A 15,275-nucleotide genomic window follows, 5' to 3' on the forward strand; every position below is an offset into this window, starting at 1 on the left:
ACAAATTATGTTGAATTTACTTAAAATATAAATGCACATTTTTTGCAACACACTTTTTAAGTAAAGCCAACTTGGATTAATTTTAGATATAAAATAACAAGAAAACCTTTGTTATATGTTCTTAAATGTATGATTGCACTCAACTTGCTTTACTTAAAAAATATTGAGCACAATAGAATATACTAAGTAATTGCAAGTTGTTTTAACTTAACATGTAAGGTCATTTACATAAAAAAAAACAATTAATTGAGTTGAACCAACATAAAATTGAGCTATAAAAGTGGTCTTGACATGTGATTTTGCATTGACATCAATGTAATTTGTGTGACTAGGTGTAAAATTATTTAGCTTATTCAAGTAGATCAAAATAAATAATAAATAAAATGTATAGGGAATATACACAAAAGGCCACTTATCAAATAGCCACATAAAGAGAAAAAGTGTGAATTAACTGTTTTGCAAACACTTGAATGTGCAACTAATATAAAGTGTTTTTTGCTGAACCAAGCTCTGAAAACACTAACGTTACATGTGAAGCAGTTATTTTATTATTATTACTCTAAACTATTATGGTATTTATTAATATTTGAATTATATTATTTCAGTTAGTTTGCCAAGTTCATCTAATATTTATGTTTTATTTCAATTAACAAAAATATTTTATAAATAGTAAATAGTTTTTCTTTTAGTTAACAAAAACATTGATGTGATGAACATTCCCAAAACCTCAAACTCTGTTTACATCAAAATCTATACAATAGATAAGGTTAGCTTTTTATTTGCTGTTTTGATATGGCTGGTAACGAGATTGCGATTTTTTTGTAAGTAAATTATCCAGTTGAAGTATTTGTAAATAGTATATAAATATACAGTTAAAAATACCCCTATAAAGGTTTTTTTTTATTTTTTAAGTCTCTTAATTAATTTTTTTATTTTATTTCTGGCACTTCTGATACCGTAGTCCTAGTGCATGAACAGATAACGTTACAGGACTTGTATTTTAAAAAAGCGTATTTCCGGTCCTGCCAGGAAACTCCTTGGGAAAATAAATAAATAAAAGTGGATGGTGTCCCGTAAACCAAGCGGTTGTCTTGATATTATCTGGCTAAATCTCGACGACTTAAAATTCAACCTGGACCGATTAAATGGACAAATAAGGTGAGGGAATAACGCCTCTTTTGCCATAGTCCCTACAATGAGTATCGCCACCTTTGAAAAGCTGTTAAAACAAAACAAATTCAGCTCCTCGATAAAGCTAAGCTAGAGCTAAGGGACACTCCGTTAGCCAGTGTGTAAACAGTGAGGCTCTCTCACAGATATACTCAAAACTTTGAAGTTATGTGTATGAAAGCTGTACAGTTATTTTATTGGTTCTGCCTAAAAGAGATCTGCTAGCGCGTAAGGTTTGTATAAGGGGTAGCGTTACTCTGGGCCCTGTCAAATTGGTTATCATTACCAACACCACGAGAGCAATATTTCATACGTTTAAATTAAATGTCATTCCAACGTCCATAACATCGAGTTAGTTTGTGTATATATTTGCCTGAATGAAGTCAAATTTCTATTTTGCTGCATTGTCTTAGTTCAGCATTTCACTCTTCAGATCAACTATTTAACTCACACTTGTAAAAGTTGTGTTATGATTCAACTTAATAAATAGGTTTTAGACGGAAAGCACTGCGGTTAAATGTCAATATTTAACACGTCTAACGTTACTTTACATGTATTTTATTGTTAAGGAATGTTCATCACATTCCGATAGAGTCAGTGAATTCATTTGTGATGTAGCCTTTGCTATGGGCGTGTGTTGCTGTTATATTTGCCTCTCGTGCTGTTTTCAAACTGGTTTGCATAGAGGTCAAACAGCTTGATCTCTAGATAATTTTTTAAGGTAACGACATTTTTGGTGCAATGTTCAGATTGCTCATGCATGCACAGATGTGCTTGCAATCATGTTGGCAATGGCATGCTTTGAATGTATTTTTAACTAAGGGTTTAATCTTCTAATGACTTCCTATCTGAATTAGGGAAGTATCCATGAAATCAAAATGGACAAATCTTATTTGTTATGGAATGTTGCAGGATTTATTAACTGAATGATTTATCCATGCACTTCCCCTCTCTCTTGTAATGACATTTCTTCTCTGATTATGTGTTTACTGGCGTGAGGGCGAGACAAACTGTCATTCACATGAGATCACAGCAATAGGAAACCACAATGATCCAATCCAATTCCCACCCTACTTTTTGTTTGTTTGAGAAACAGTTACATTTGGATGTACATCACAATAGTTTGTTTTCATTTACCAGATACTTCTGTTTAAATTGACTTATTACAGCTTGTATCAAATTAGCATAAACAAAAAAAATTTTTTGTTCCCAAGGGGTACCAGTGCCCGCCTAGATACCACAGGAATGGATATCACAAGTCGTTGCACCCTGGGTGACCCCAACAAGCTCCCAGAGGGAGTGCCCCAGCCTGCCCGGATGCCCTACATCTCGGACAAGCACCCTCGGCAGACCTTGGAAGTCATCAACCTGCTCCGCAAGCATCGGGAGCTGTGCGATGTGGTTTTGGTGGTGGGAGCCAAAAAGATTTATGCACACCGTGTGATCCTTTCCGCCTGCAGCCCCTATTTCAGAGCCATGTTCACGGGGGAACTGGCCGAGAGCCGGCAGACGGAAGTTGTCATCCGGGATATTGATGAACGAGCCATGGAGCTGCTCATCGATTTTGCCTATACCTCCCAGGTATGCATGTCTATTGCTGTATGTTCAATATTAGAGCTGCATTAAATGTTCAACTATTGTGCATTTATTTATATTAAGCTCCAGTGCTTGTATTGAAGTTCAATATTAAACTTTAAACCAGCTGATGTAAATTGTGTGATGGCCTGCAGGTGACTGTGGAGGAGGGAAATGTGCAGACTTTGCTGCCCGCTGCTTGCTTGTTGCAGCTGGCAGAGATTCAGGAAGCTTGCTGTGAATTCCTCAAGCGGCAGCTTGACCCCTCCAACTGCTTAGGCATCAGGGCCTTCGCCGACACTCACTCCTGCAGAGAGCTGCTGCGTATTGCTGATAAGTTCACCCAGCATAACTTTCAGGAGGTAATGGCTGACCTCCACACACCCTCTATTGTGTTGACACTGAATGTACCATGACTTTGAACTTGAGTCTTTTTTTTTTCTTTTCTCATTTGTTTTTGCTGTCTTTGGTTGTGCAGCACAGGTCTAAATGTCCTCTCTCTATTAATCATAAATGCAATTACAATGTAGGTAACATTTTACTGTTAAGTTCAATAAATGTATTTTAGTTAATACATTAGGTCTCGATAGTTAAAAGACATTTATAATATTACAAAAATATATTTCAAATAATTGCTGGTCATTTAAACTTTGTTCATCAAAGTATCTTGAATAAAAAAAATGTTGTGCACATAATTAGCATATAAGAATGATTTCTGAAAGATCACTTGACACTAAAGAAAATTTACTTAAATTACATTAACATATGAAAATAGAAAACGGTTATTTTTAGACACGCGCACATGATGTAAACAAAAACTTTTGTTACAAAAGTTGTTACTAATTTGACAGCACTAGTTATTTTATATTGAATTTATTTTCACAATACTGCTGTATGTTTTTATAAAAAAATGCAACCTTGCCAAGCATAAGAGGATTCTTTCTAAAACATTTAAAATATCTTACCGACCTCATACCTTTGATGTTATAAATGTCATTGTCAAAAAGTATTGTCCTTGTTAGTTCATGATAGCTGATAGTTTATATTTGAACTGAAGTTAAATAAGCCTTATTGTACATTGATCTTACATGTTTTTGTTTAAAAAGGAAAGCTGGATTCAAGTAGTAGCCTAGTTCTGGTTGTAATTATCATAAGGATTGTCACATTCCGGGAAAGCCTGTACATTTCAGACAATTTAGAGAAAAAAAAAGGATTTCCAGGCTGTGAGAAGTCATCGAAATAAACAGTCAATATAAATCTTTCTAAAAATACTATTTTAAATATTTCTTTGGTTTTCACTTTGAAAATTACACTGATCAGAAAGAACCCTGTATGTGCCCTAAGTGTGACTTCCCTGTTACTAATTTTAGCCATGGACTTAACCTTTCCATCAACTAGTTTAGGGTTTCCCTGATGGCCGTGTAACCCTGTTATTTTTGACTCATTGGAATAACCCCCATTGCTGGTATCAAATGAACACCGTCCTTATTTCTTTATTTAGTTTAAAAGGGTCACATGCATTGCTGGTGTTATGGGTTCAATTCCCAGGAAAAATATAAACTATATATGTGTGAAACTGTGAATGTGTTTTTACAAGTAATTGTGATCTGCTTCTTGAAAGGAATTGATACCTGTCACATGGCCTGTTCATGTTTTTAATCATTTCTGCCTTTTAGGTGATGGAGAGTGAAGAGTTCATGCTGCTGCCAGCCAACCAGCTGATAGACATCATCTCCAGTGATGAGCTCAATGTTCGGAGTGAGGAGCAGGTGTTTAATGCTGTAATGGCCTGGGTTAAATACAGCATTCAGGAGCGCAGGCCTCAGCTGCCACAGGTCGGATATAAGCATATGAATCACTATAGACAGTTTTGTATATGTAGTATATATCAACTTTTTGTCCTCTAGCGGTAAAAAAACCAAAACTGCACGCATTTTGTAGAAGAACATTGTTTTTACTCTGCGGATGAATGTGGCTCTTCCTCATAGCTAAAAAAAGAGAAGAGAGATTATCCTACTGCTCATAAAACATTTTCTACTAGGCTTAAGAAATATAACCAGTGAGTTTAGATGGAAAGGATCTCAAGCTGACTAGCTGAAGATGTTACTATATCTATACCCATTAATAGTCACAGTACTTCCTTAAAAATAAATTCGAGCACAGCGCTACAACCACAATGAAATGACCGGTCACAATAGATAATGCTTTACAATGAACTCTGTTAAAGAGCTACATATTGCAATTTATCTGGTCAATAAAATACCCTTCCACCTGTTGAGTAAAAAAAAACACCATCTCTTCATCGCTATTTCAAATCCCTCAGTTCTCGCCATCTCTGAAAAGCCAAGCCAATTTTGATTCTGGTTTTATTACGAGGCCTGTCGCATTCTTTTTGCCAGCAGACTCTCCTCTGTTCTGTGATTATTTATTTTTTTATTATTATTATTATTATTATTTTTTTTTAAATGGCTGATTCCCCAGAGGTTTGAGATTTAGCTAACCTATGCCACTCCCACACCATACATGCATCGAAGTAGCCGGAGCAACTATTCTCTATTTATGGATATGAGGAGACATGCACAGGCGATTGACGCATGTACGCAATTTCATGCGAAAACCATCCCGCTAGGTCTAAAATATAAACACTCATAATAGGCCATAGTAAATCAGGGTGAGACAAAAACACAATTTGGAAGAAAGATTAATGATGTATTGACTTATTATGTACATTTTGTTCATTTTGAACAAAGAAAAGTTACATGGTGTACAAAATTCTTCTCTTTTACATGTATATTATGTTATTATTTACACTTGAAATAATTAATGAGACATCTCATCCGTTTTTGTCATGGCAACAGGTTCTGCAACATGTGCGTCTTCCCCTCTTGAGCCCGAAGTTTCTGGTTGGGACAGTGGGTTCAGATCCTCTGATCAAGAGTGATGAGGAGTGTAGGTACGTGTGAACAACAGTGCTATAAATTACTTCAATAATTGTACTATTGTAGTATTTACCATATCATCTACACCGGCCACAACAGATTAAATGTACGAATTTATGCCCCTTTTGCCAGAGTCCAATGTCTAATAAAGAGCATAATTGAAAGAACTGTGATGGTTTTAACTGCTATAGGTCTCTTACTTGTCAGTTAATTCTTATGAAAACGTTTTTAATGTAGTGAGACCAGATTTTTCAAAGACAAACTTTGAAAACCTTGTTAATACTTAATACGATAGCTATTTTGACACAATTGTGTATTTGATATTCAAGCGCATTAAGCCATGCAAGATAACTGAACTGTCTGTGTTTATATAAACTGAATATTGTATTCAATAACTAGTATATAAAATATAACGTGTCTGTCTTACTGAGCTAACAGCCATTTGCAATCAATCTGAACGATAAAAAAAACAAAACAAACAAAAAAAAACACATATATATATATATAGAGAGAGAGATTTTTTTACATTTTATTCTCTATAAAAATGTAAATCTAAAATTTCCATTCCAATCTCTAAATTGTGTCCGCACATATTAATCAACACTTTTTGCCCTTGTAGGGACTTGGTCGATGAAGCAAAGAACTACCTTTTGCTACCCCAAGAGCGCCCCCTAATGCAGGGACCTAGAACCCGGCCCAGAAAGCCTATTCGTTGTGGAGAAGTACTATTTGCTGGTGAGTGTTAGCAAATTGATCTTAGTTCTTATTCCACTGATTGATTTTTGTTCACTTTCTAAGATTTTCCTCTGCCACATCTGACTTGAGCAGTCGTGTGATGCGAGTTCTGTTTGTGTGACTTGTCCTGTCTGCCAGTGGGAGGTTGGTGCAGTGGTGACGCCATCTCAAGCGTTGAGCGCTACGATCCCCAGACCAATGAGTGGAGGATGGTGGCATCCATGAGCAAACGGCGCTGTGGAGTCGGTGTCAGTGTTCTGGATGATCTGTTGTATGCTGTTGGTGGACATGATGGCTCGTCTTATCTCAATAGTGTGGAAAGGTGCCGCTTGAATTATACAAATGAATCAGCATTTATCTAGAATCTAATGAATAAATCTCATTTTTATGGATAAATACGAACTCTACATTTCCGCCATCTGCTGGCTCTGTCAGGTATGACCCAAAGACTAACCAGTGGAGCAGTGATGTCGCCCCTACTAGCACCTGCAGGACCAGTGTGGGTGTTGCTGTATTAGGGGGTTACCTGTATGCTGTGGGAGGTCAGGATGGCGTTTCCTGTCTCAATATTGTAGAAAGGTTAGTATTAAAATAATTATTATCTAAATATCTCCATGGGCATGGCTTGCATTTTCCTTTGGTAGGGGATATAATAAGATATGTACTATTTTATTTTATTCAGGTATGATCCGAAAGAGAATAAGTGGACTCGTGTTGCCTCAATGAGCACCAGACGGTTAGGTGTGGCTGTAGCCGTATTAGGAGGTTTTCTTTACGCAGTGGGCGGCTCAGATGGCACATCCCCACTAAATACAGGTAAATGCAGGAAGATGTAGAGGCAAAACTCAGTTACATTGGAGTCAGACCAAAGTTATCAGATATTGCTATGATTTCAATTAATACTTGATGTGTCTTCTGTACTTCTAAGAATAAATGCAGCTGATGAAGGTTTTGACAGTTTCATGTTGGCAGTATCCGATGTAATCCAATAAAAGACAATTACTAAGTTTGAACTTGTCAGTTCAGGTAAATGTGTTATTGTTTAAAGTTGCTGTAGTTTTCTAGACGATACCAGTACCAAATATGATATGAATATAAAATCAATATGAAATTACCACAGATAAATTAATTAATACAGTCCAATTTTAAGTCAAATAGGAATATAAATATTTATTATTTTCTAGAATTGCTCAAGTGAAAATTGCTTCAGATTTTTTCTTCAAATAATTAAACGGTTATAAATAAAATAAGTAGCAAATTGATGAATTATGAGAGGTGAGTAGTTATCCCTTTTTTGTCAATATTGCTTGATTCATAATTGCTTGGTTCATAAATGACTGTAATGACATTTAAAGGGATGGTTCGCCCAAAAATGAAAATTATGTCATCATTTACTCACCCTCAAGCTGTTCCAAACCTGTACAAATTTCTTTCTTCTGCTGAACACAAAATAAGATATTTTGAAGAATATGGGTTACCAAACAGTTGGGGGGAAAACACTATGGAAGTCAAAGGGGCCCATCAACTCTTTGGTTACCCATATTCTTCAAAATATCTTATTTTGTGTTCAGCAGAAGAAATAAATTTGTACAGGTTTGGAACATGAGGGTGAGTGAATTATGAATTTTCCTTTTTGGGTGAACTATCCCTTTATTACTGACTCTCCAAGTTGCCATTTATGACCATTTCATAATTTTTTTCCGTTTAGTATCAAATTGATAAAGTACTAGAATTTTTGTGCTGGGATTTTTTATACAAAGACTGCTCAAATGTTTGGGTTCAGTATGATTTTTTTATTATAAAAGAAATCAATGCTTTTATTCAGCAAGAATAAATACATTTATCAAAGGTGAGAATAATTAATAATGTTACAAAGGATTTCTATTTTAAATAAATGCTGTTCCTGTGAACTTTCTATTTATCAAAGAATCTTGAAGAGAATTCCACAAAAATATTAAAGAGATTTCAACATTGATAATAATCAAATGTTTCTGGCTTCTGAAAATTCAGCTTTACCATCACAGAAATAAATGACATTTTTAAATGACTGTTTTCTAGTTTATTATATTTTAAAATGTAATAATGTTTCACAAAATTAGTTTTTACTGTACATTTCTTCAAGTAAACGCAGCTTTGGGTGAGCATGAGAGACTTTCAAAAACATTTAAAAAATGATCTGACTGATCCCAAACATTTGAACAGTAGTGCTGATTGTTGAATATCAGGTATTCTAAAGGAAATGCAGAATGTTTATTAACAGTTATTTTGTTGGCAGTGGAGCGGTATAACCCGCAAGAGAACCGCTGGCATACGGTGGCACCCATGGGGACCCGTCGGAAACACCTGGGCTGTGCCGTGTACCAGGACATGATCTACTCTGTGGGCGGCAGAGACGATACCACAGAACTGAGCAGCGCTGAGCGATACAATCCCAGAACCAATCAGTGGTCCCCTGTGGTCGCCATGACGTCCAGAAGGAGCGGGGTATGTGATTCTTTGATCTCGTTTCAGCCTCTTATAAAAGAATTGCCCAACAAAACAAATTCTCTTTTGTTCTAGGTTGGTTTAGCAGTAGTAAATGGCCAGTTGATGGCAGTTGGAGGTTTTGATGGTACCACATACCTGAAAACTATAGAAGTCTATGACCCTGATGCCAACACGTGGAGGTAAATATGCACAGCACTGTTCAAATGTTTTGGGTCAGTAAGATGATTTAAAAAAAAAAGAAAAAAGGTTTATTCAACAAGGTGCATTAAATTGATCAAAAGTCATAGTAAAAACTTGTTGTTACAATATAAATATAAATAAATAAATATATATATATATAAAATGTTTTTTTTACTTTCTATTCATCAAAGGATCCCGAAAATGTATCAGCTTTTCATTACAATGATTTCTCAAGGGTCACGTGACACTGACACATGGAGTAATGGCTGCTGAAAATTCAGCTTTGCCATCACAGGGATAAAATAAATTTTAAAATATATTAAAGTAGCAAACAGTTATTTAAAATTTTAATAATATTTTACTAGATCACTGTTTTACTGTATTTTTGATCAAATAAATGCAACCTTTGGGAACATAAGAGACATTCAAAAACATAAAGAACCGAAGGGGGCTTTCAAACTGGGTTCATTTGCTGCGGCCAGAGCGCGATTGTTCCCGGCGCCCCCCTCAGCGTTGGTCTGGTTTCACACTAAACTTGATTCTATCGAACCCTGGTGCGTTTGCGTGCATATTACGTCATCGCAAACGTGCACAGTGCATGATAAAGACCCGAACGCGGGTCAATATATTGTGCATTTTATTAATTCCGTGCTATTATGCGCAGCTGAGTGAACAACACAGGTTTACTGTGTGTGTGTCGCATAAGGTGGTGTTCTGCTGCTTGCAAACTGACTATTTTGAGGAGACAGTGGATTTCCAAATTTGTTGCCCTGATTCCACACGCTATGCGCAAATACACTGCAGGCTCACTCTCGCTCATCTTATCCAAGATAAATCATCAACACTATCATCCCTTACATGCGTTTTATTTAACTAAATACATAATAATCAGCTGAAACGCATGCGCAGGTCACTTTACTTCCTGAACAAGCGCGCACCCGAGTCCGTGTTGCTTTCACATTCAGGCGAACCGCAGCACGGTTCGGGAGCAACCGAACTCAGACCACCTCCTCCAGGTAGTCTCGGGTTCAGGACCCCAGTGCGCACTCAGGTCCGCATGACAGCGTTCACATTAGCGATTTTTCATGCGAACCGTGCCCTGTTCTGAACAACTACCAGTGTGAAAGCCCCCTACATGTTTGAACCTGAATCGCATCATATGGGATTTGCCAGTCACTAATTGTTTTTTCCCCACTCCCTCAAGGCTCTATGGTGGAATGAACTACAGGAGGTTGGGAGGTGGCGTTGGTGTAATAAAAATGACTCACTGTGAATCACATATATGGTAACAACTACAGTATCCATCTCACAGATGCCTCACCATAGCTCGTTCCTCATAGAGACATTGTGCATCATGCAAGAGGAAATCCTGGTTAAAAACTGAGTATTGTCTCCAGTTACTGAGATGGCAAACCAAAGGTATACCATCTCTGGAAGCTGCTCTGAGGAGACTCACCTGTACGGCCATAGAGCATCACTCCATTTTGTTTTTACATTTGGTTTCTCTTTCGTACTTGAGCATAGCCAAAGGCAACGATTTGAAGAGAGAAACAGCAGCCGGAAAAGCATCAGCCAGTGCGTTTGTTTTTATGGATGGAACTAGGCTTCTGTCGGTCTGTTTGGCTGGACTGAAGAATTACAGTAACCTGAAACATCACTGGGGATTGGTGTGAATTATGCTTGTGTTTCCCTGATTGATGTTCTGGTCTGAATTGGATGCACTGTGATTTCTTTAACTTTAGTTGTTTTTTTTATGAGTTGTACACTGAGCATTATCTGTTCCTGCATTCTTACCAGATGTAAGCAGATTAGTTGATCTTTTGTTTCAATCCTTGGTGTACTGAAAACACAGTTCCTCCCTGAAACATTGCAATCTGACGAAGGCTGTTGCAGAAGAAAAGAAGTTATTTTTGAAGCAGTCAAAAACAGGTTTGACGTATTATCAATTTGTTTACTTTTATACAACTGAATGCATCAATGAATCAGTCCATGCACTTTAATCCACTAAGATTTTTTCTATTGAGGTCTGTATTTTTTTTTCTCTCTTTTAAATATAGTTGGATGTATTGCAGGGTTTCTCAAATCCAACCCTGGAGGGCCAGTCATGCAGAATTTAGATCAAACCATGATCGAACTCACCTACCTGCAATTTTCTAGTAACTCTGAAGACCTTGACCAGCTTGTTCAGGTGTGTTTGATTAGGGCTGGAACTCAACTCTGCAGGGCAGTGGCTCTCCAGGACCGGATTTGAAGAATCTTGATGTATTGTTTTATGCAAGTTTGAGAACTAAGGTAAAAAAAAAAAGGTTTCTGAAATTTCAGAACTAACAGGTTTCTAGTTTTAGCAGCCTGCACGTATGGTCAGAAACATCATGTTAAACTTGTTACTGAATATGAGATGAATCTCTTTGAAATGTACAACTGCCCTTTCATTTTTTTTTTTTTTTTTATGAACACTCGTTTTCCCACAGGACAGTAATGCGTTCTATTTTGCTGTTGAAATACGGTTACATAAAGTATATCTTCCATGATCTTACCTTATTTAATTTTAAAGATGTTCAACTGTCTATTCATTTCAAAACTTTAAAAGTTGAAATAAAACAGGAAAAAAATATTAAAATGCTTTCAGTCGATTCTGAAATTGTTGACAAGTGACTTATTTAATGAGGTTTAGATCAGTGGTTCTCAACGTTATTGACTCTGACGTACCTCATTGTATTTGGACACCCCCCCTCCTCCCTCTAAATATTTTCTCTGGTACTTTTGTTGTAATGATGACAAAGCTGCATGTTTTAAAATCATTTTATTCCTGAAACTAGGACTAACAAATTAATTAAAAAAATATTAAAACAAATGTCAAAATATGTTGATATACATTTAACATGTTTATAGTGGTTTTTAGCTTATAAATGATTTGAAGTTAATTTTAGGTTTTGAACTACTGGTTTGGATTTTTTCAAATTTAGATTAGTAAAACATGTTCATTTAAACCAAAAATGTGTTTCTCCTCATACAAATTGAGGATTTGTTAAAATATAAATAAAAAATGTCAACTTTAGATCTGTGCTTTATTGTAAGACAAAAGGTTGCTCAATTCAAAAACATTGTTATGCACATCGTAGGTCATTTACTCATTTTCTGATGTAAATGTTTCAATGAAAAATGTCTTGAGTGCAGATGAATAAAGTAATATCCAACAACAAAAACAATTACAAAAATGTTATTCCAAAATAACTTTTAACTATCCTTCCAACAAAAAAAATCTACATACTTTCTACCTACATACTTTGTAAAACATTATACATTTCGACTGTTAGATGCTGACATTGTTGGCATTGAAAACAAAACTTAATAGGATAATTTCAGAAACCAAATGTCAAAACCCTGTCATAAACATCCAAAAATCAAGCTAGCCACAACTAATTACACAAAGATGACAACGATCCCTAAGTGATTTACATACTTTTAAGGGTACAAAATGTTTGTATTAAATATTAACATATGTTACAATATACTTATTACAGATATTAACATTTGTGTGAACTATTTATAAACACCTATACATATAGTAGCGATACATTTACAAAGTTGACAATCAAATTTATTTGTGATAAATGAGTTGTATCATTAATATTAGGCTTATGGACTGACATAAATGTTATTTGTCTTGATAAACAGTCTTAGGAAAGAAAACGGATTCAAAAGCAGAATAAAAAACAAGTTCAATTTTAAAAGCTGGAATACAGACAGACGTTTTACAGCACAAAAAATAAATATGAGACGATAAACCTTAAAAGATATAAAAGTTTAGATGTCATGGGGGGGGGGGGGGGGGGTTTCGGGGGGGGGGGAAACAGCAACAAAAATATATTTACAAATCTAAAATCTAAAGATTTTAGGTTAGCATTTTCAGAAGGGCACATTCTGTCAGGAGGGTGAGTAAGGTGGTGATGTAGTCACTGTTTCCGATCTAAAAAAAGAGAAAAAGAGTTTATAACATGCTGTAAAGATATAACACATGCTAAATATACAATGAACAGATAAGACGCATAGCAATTACCTTGATTTTTCCATCAAGCTGTGCTGATCCCAGAGCGGTAGATACTTTTACAAGCGTACCAGCAGACAGGTAAATCTTGAAGTGTCTGAAAAAATGAGTCTCCAGCCCGTTCATGAAGGACTGGACCTCTTTAATATCGATCCGGTCATCTGTACTCTCTGTGTGAATACTGTTCCACAGCTCCCATGCATCCTGTGGATTCACCGTGTATGAGACATCCAGGGGTGGCTGGGTCGGAAGGCTCCAGGCCAGTTTCAGATACCTGATATTGCAGGTGGGATGGCAACCAGTCCACAAAGCAGCCAGCCAATTGAGAGTGGTGGAGTTTAAAGCCAAAGAACCAAAGTTGCAATCAAAAGCCCTCTCGAACCAGGATTTAACCAGGGTCGTAAGAGACTCCGGTCCACTCGTGCAAAACAAAGGCAAGCTGACAAAATCTGGAGGCAGCGACCTCAGGTACTCTGGATCCCCATTGACGCACGTGAGCCAACCGCGCCAGACAACTTTCGGTGCATCTGCTGCTGCGGCAAACACTGGTTTGGATTGGATCTGAGGGAATAAGAGAAAGGAAAACGGCATGAATGTGGTGTATTTATACACTACTGTTCAAGATTCAAGAGTTTGTGGTTGATAAGAAGTTGTAATGTTTTTAAAGAAGTCTCATATTCATAAAGGATGCATTATATATATATATATATATATATATATATATATATATATATATATATATAAAGTAATATTGTGAATTTACACATTTTCTAAAATGTAATTTATTCCCGTGATGGTAAAGATACATTTCAGCAGTCATTATATGCAGATTTGGTGTTTCAAGATTTTTTTTCCCTATTATTATTATTAATGTTGAAAATGGTTTTGCTCCTAAATATTTTTTTATGGAAACCATAATCCACCCCCTCTTAAAGTTCAAAATAATGCCATTTATTTGAAATTGAACTTTTGTAGCAGTAAAAAAAAATGTCTTTACTGTCAAAAATAATAATCATAATTTACTCACCCTCAGGTTTTTCCAAACCTATTTACATTTCTATGTTCTGGGGCACCATTGACTTCCATAGTATTTTTTTTTCCTACTATGGAAGTCATTGGTGCCCCAAAGCGGCCTGGTTACAAACTTTCTTCAAAATATCTTACTTTGTTTTCAGCAGAACAAAGAAATGTATACAGGTTTGGAACAACTTAAGGGTAGTAAATGACAATTTCCATTTTTGGGTGAACTATCCCTTTAATTTTTTAAAAACAATAACAAAATCTGATCCTGTTAGACTTACCTGAATGAAAACGGTCTCAGCATCCTCATCCGTCTCAGCCAGTCCAAGAACTGCAGTAAATGTGACCTTGAATCCCGCCTCTAACCCGACTTCAACTGCAACTCCTTGCTGTTTCTCTGCTACGATGAAGGCGGAGAGATGATTGGAATATGATTTCAGCTGTGTATGTCTGAAGCAATGCAAAGGAGTGACATAGGACAGCTTCCACTCATTTTTCACCAGAAGAGCAATATGTTCAGGGTCAACCTTATTCTGTAGAAAGAATAAAGATATTTGTCACTCAAGCTACTCTATGTCAGAAACAGCATTGTGAGATGGAGTCATTTCCATGGTCTCTTACAGTGATGATTTGTGATTTGGCAGCCCCTCTACTGGTTGGGATCTTCAAGACTGTTAAATGTCCTGGTGTTTGCCAGAAATATGAGGGTGCTTCCACACAGCTCCGGCCATAACTTTTGCTTCTCCGAGTTACTGGTCTGCTGGCAGGTGTACCGACGGCACTGCATGGGTAAAAGAAGCAACAGAGATGGGTTATTAACACGGAATCTACTACTACTACTAATGGGACATACAAAGTTCACTCCCTTCAGTGTTATTTAATAAAATGTTAATGGGCTGGTTTCACAGACAGGGCTTAGATTAAGCCAGGATTAGTTAAGAGGACCTTAGTTCAGTTAAGAGGTTTGTTCTCTGGCGTCAAGCAGGTTCGGTTGAGCTTCTGTTTATGTTGGCTGATAGATGTTTATAAGTGAACAAAAGCCTAAATTCAATGAATAAATCTCATTTTTATGGATAAATACGAACTCTACATTTCCGCCATCTGCTGGCTCTGTCAGGTAT

At 36.4% G+C, this 15,275-nt stretch overlaps 2 protein-coding genes across 2 annotated transcripts; one reads left to right on the plus strand and one right to left on the minus strand.

Annotated features, from left to right (window-relative positions):
• The first annotated feature begins 960 nt into the window (after nt 1-960).
• On the plus strand, nt 961-12,281 carry LOC306998488 (kelch-like protein 20). The gene is made up of 12 exons (XM_079612635.1): nt 961-1,158; nt 2,385-2,751; nt 2,901-3,107; nt 4,422-4,580; nt 5,604-5,698; nt 6,304-6,419; nt 6,558-6,741; nt 6,855-6,998; nt 7,102-7,235; nt 8,695-8,903; nt 8,979-9,085; nt 10,291-12,281. Exons 1-12 carry the CDS (start codon nt 1,064-1,066, stop codon nt 10,373-10,375), a joined length of 1,902 nt encoding a protein of 633 aa, XP_079468761.1. The 5' UTR covers nt 961-1,063; the 3' UTR covers nt 10,376-12,281.
• LOC306998978 (centromere protein L-like) lies at nt 12,137-15,255 on the minus strand (the record flags this gene model as incomplete). Its single annotated transcript, XM_079613377.1, has 5 exons — nt 12,137-13,056; nt 13,147-13,695; nt 14,436-14,687; nt 14,776-14,935; nt 15,245-15,255. 5 exons carry the CDS (start codon nt 15,253-15,255, stop codon nt 12,982-12,984), a joined length of 1,047 nt encoding a protein of 348 aa, XP_079469503.1. The 3' UTR covers nt 12,137-12,981.
• Between the last annotated feature and the right edge of the window lie 20 nt (nt 15,256-15,275).

The sequence above is a fragment of the Phoxinus phoxinus genome (assembly GCF_949152265.1).
Source record: "Phoxinus phoxinus genome assembly, chromosome: 5".
Classification (NCBI taxonomy): Eukaryota; Metazoa; Chordata; class Actinopteri; order Cypriniformes; family Leuciscidae; genus Phoxinus; species Phoxinus phoxinus.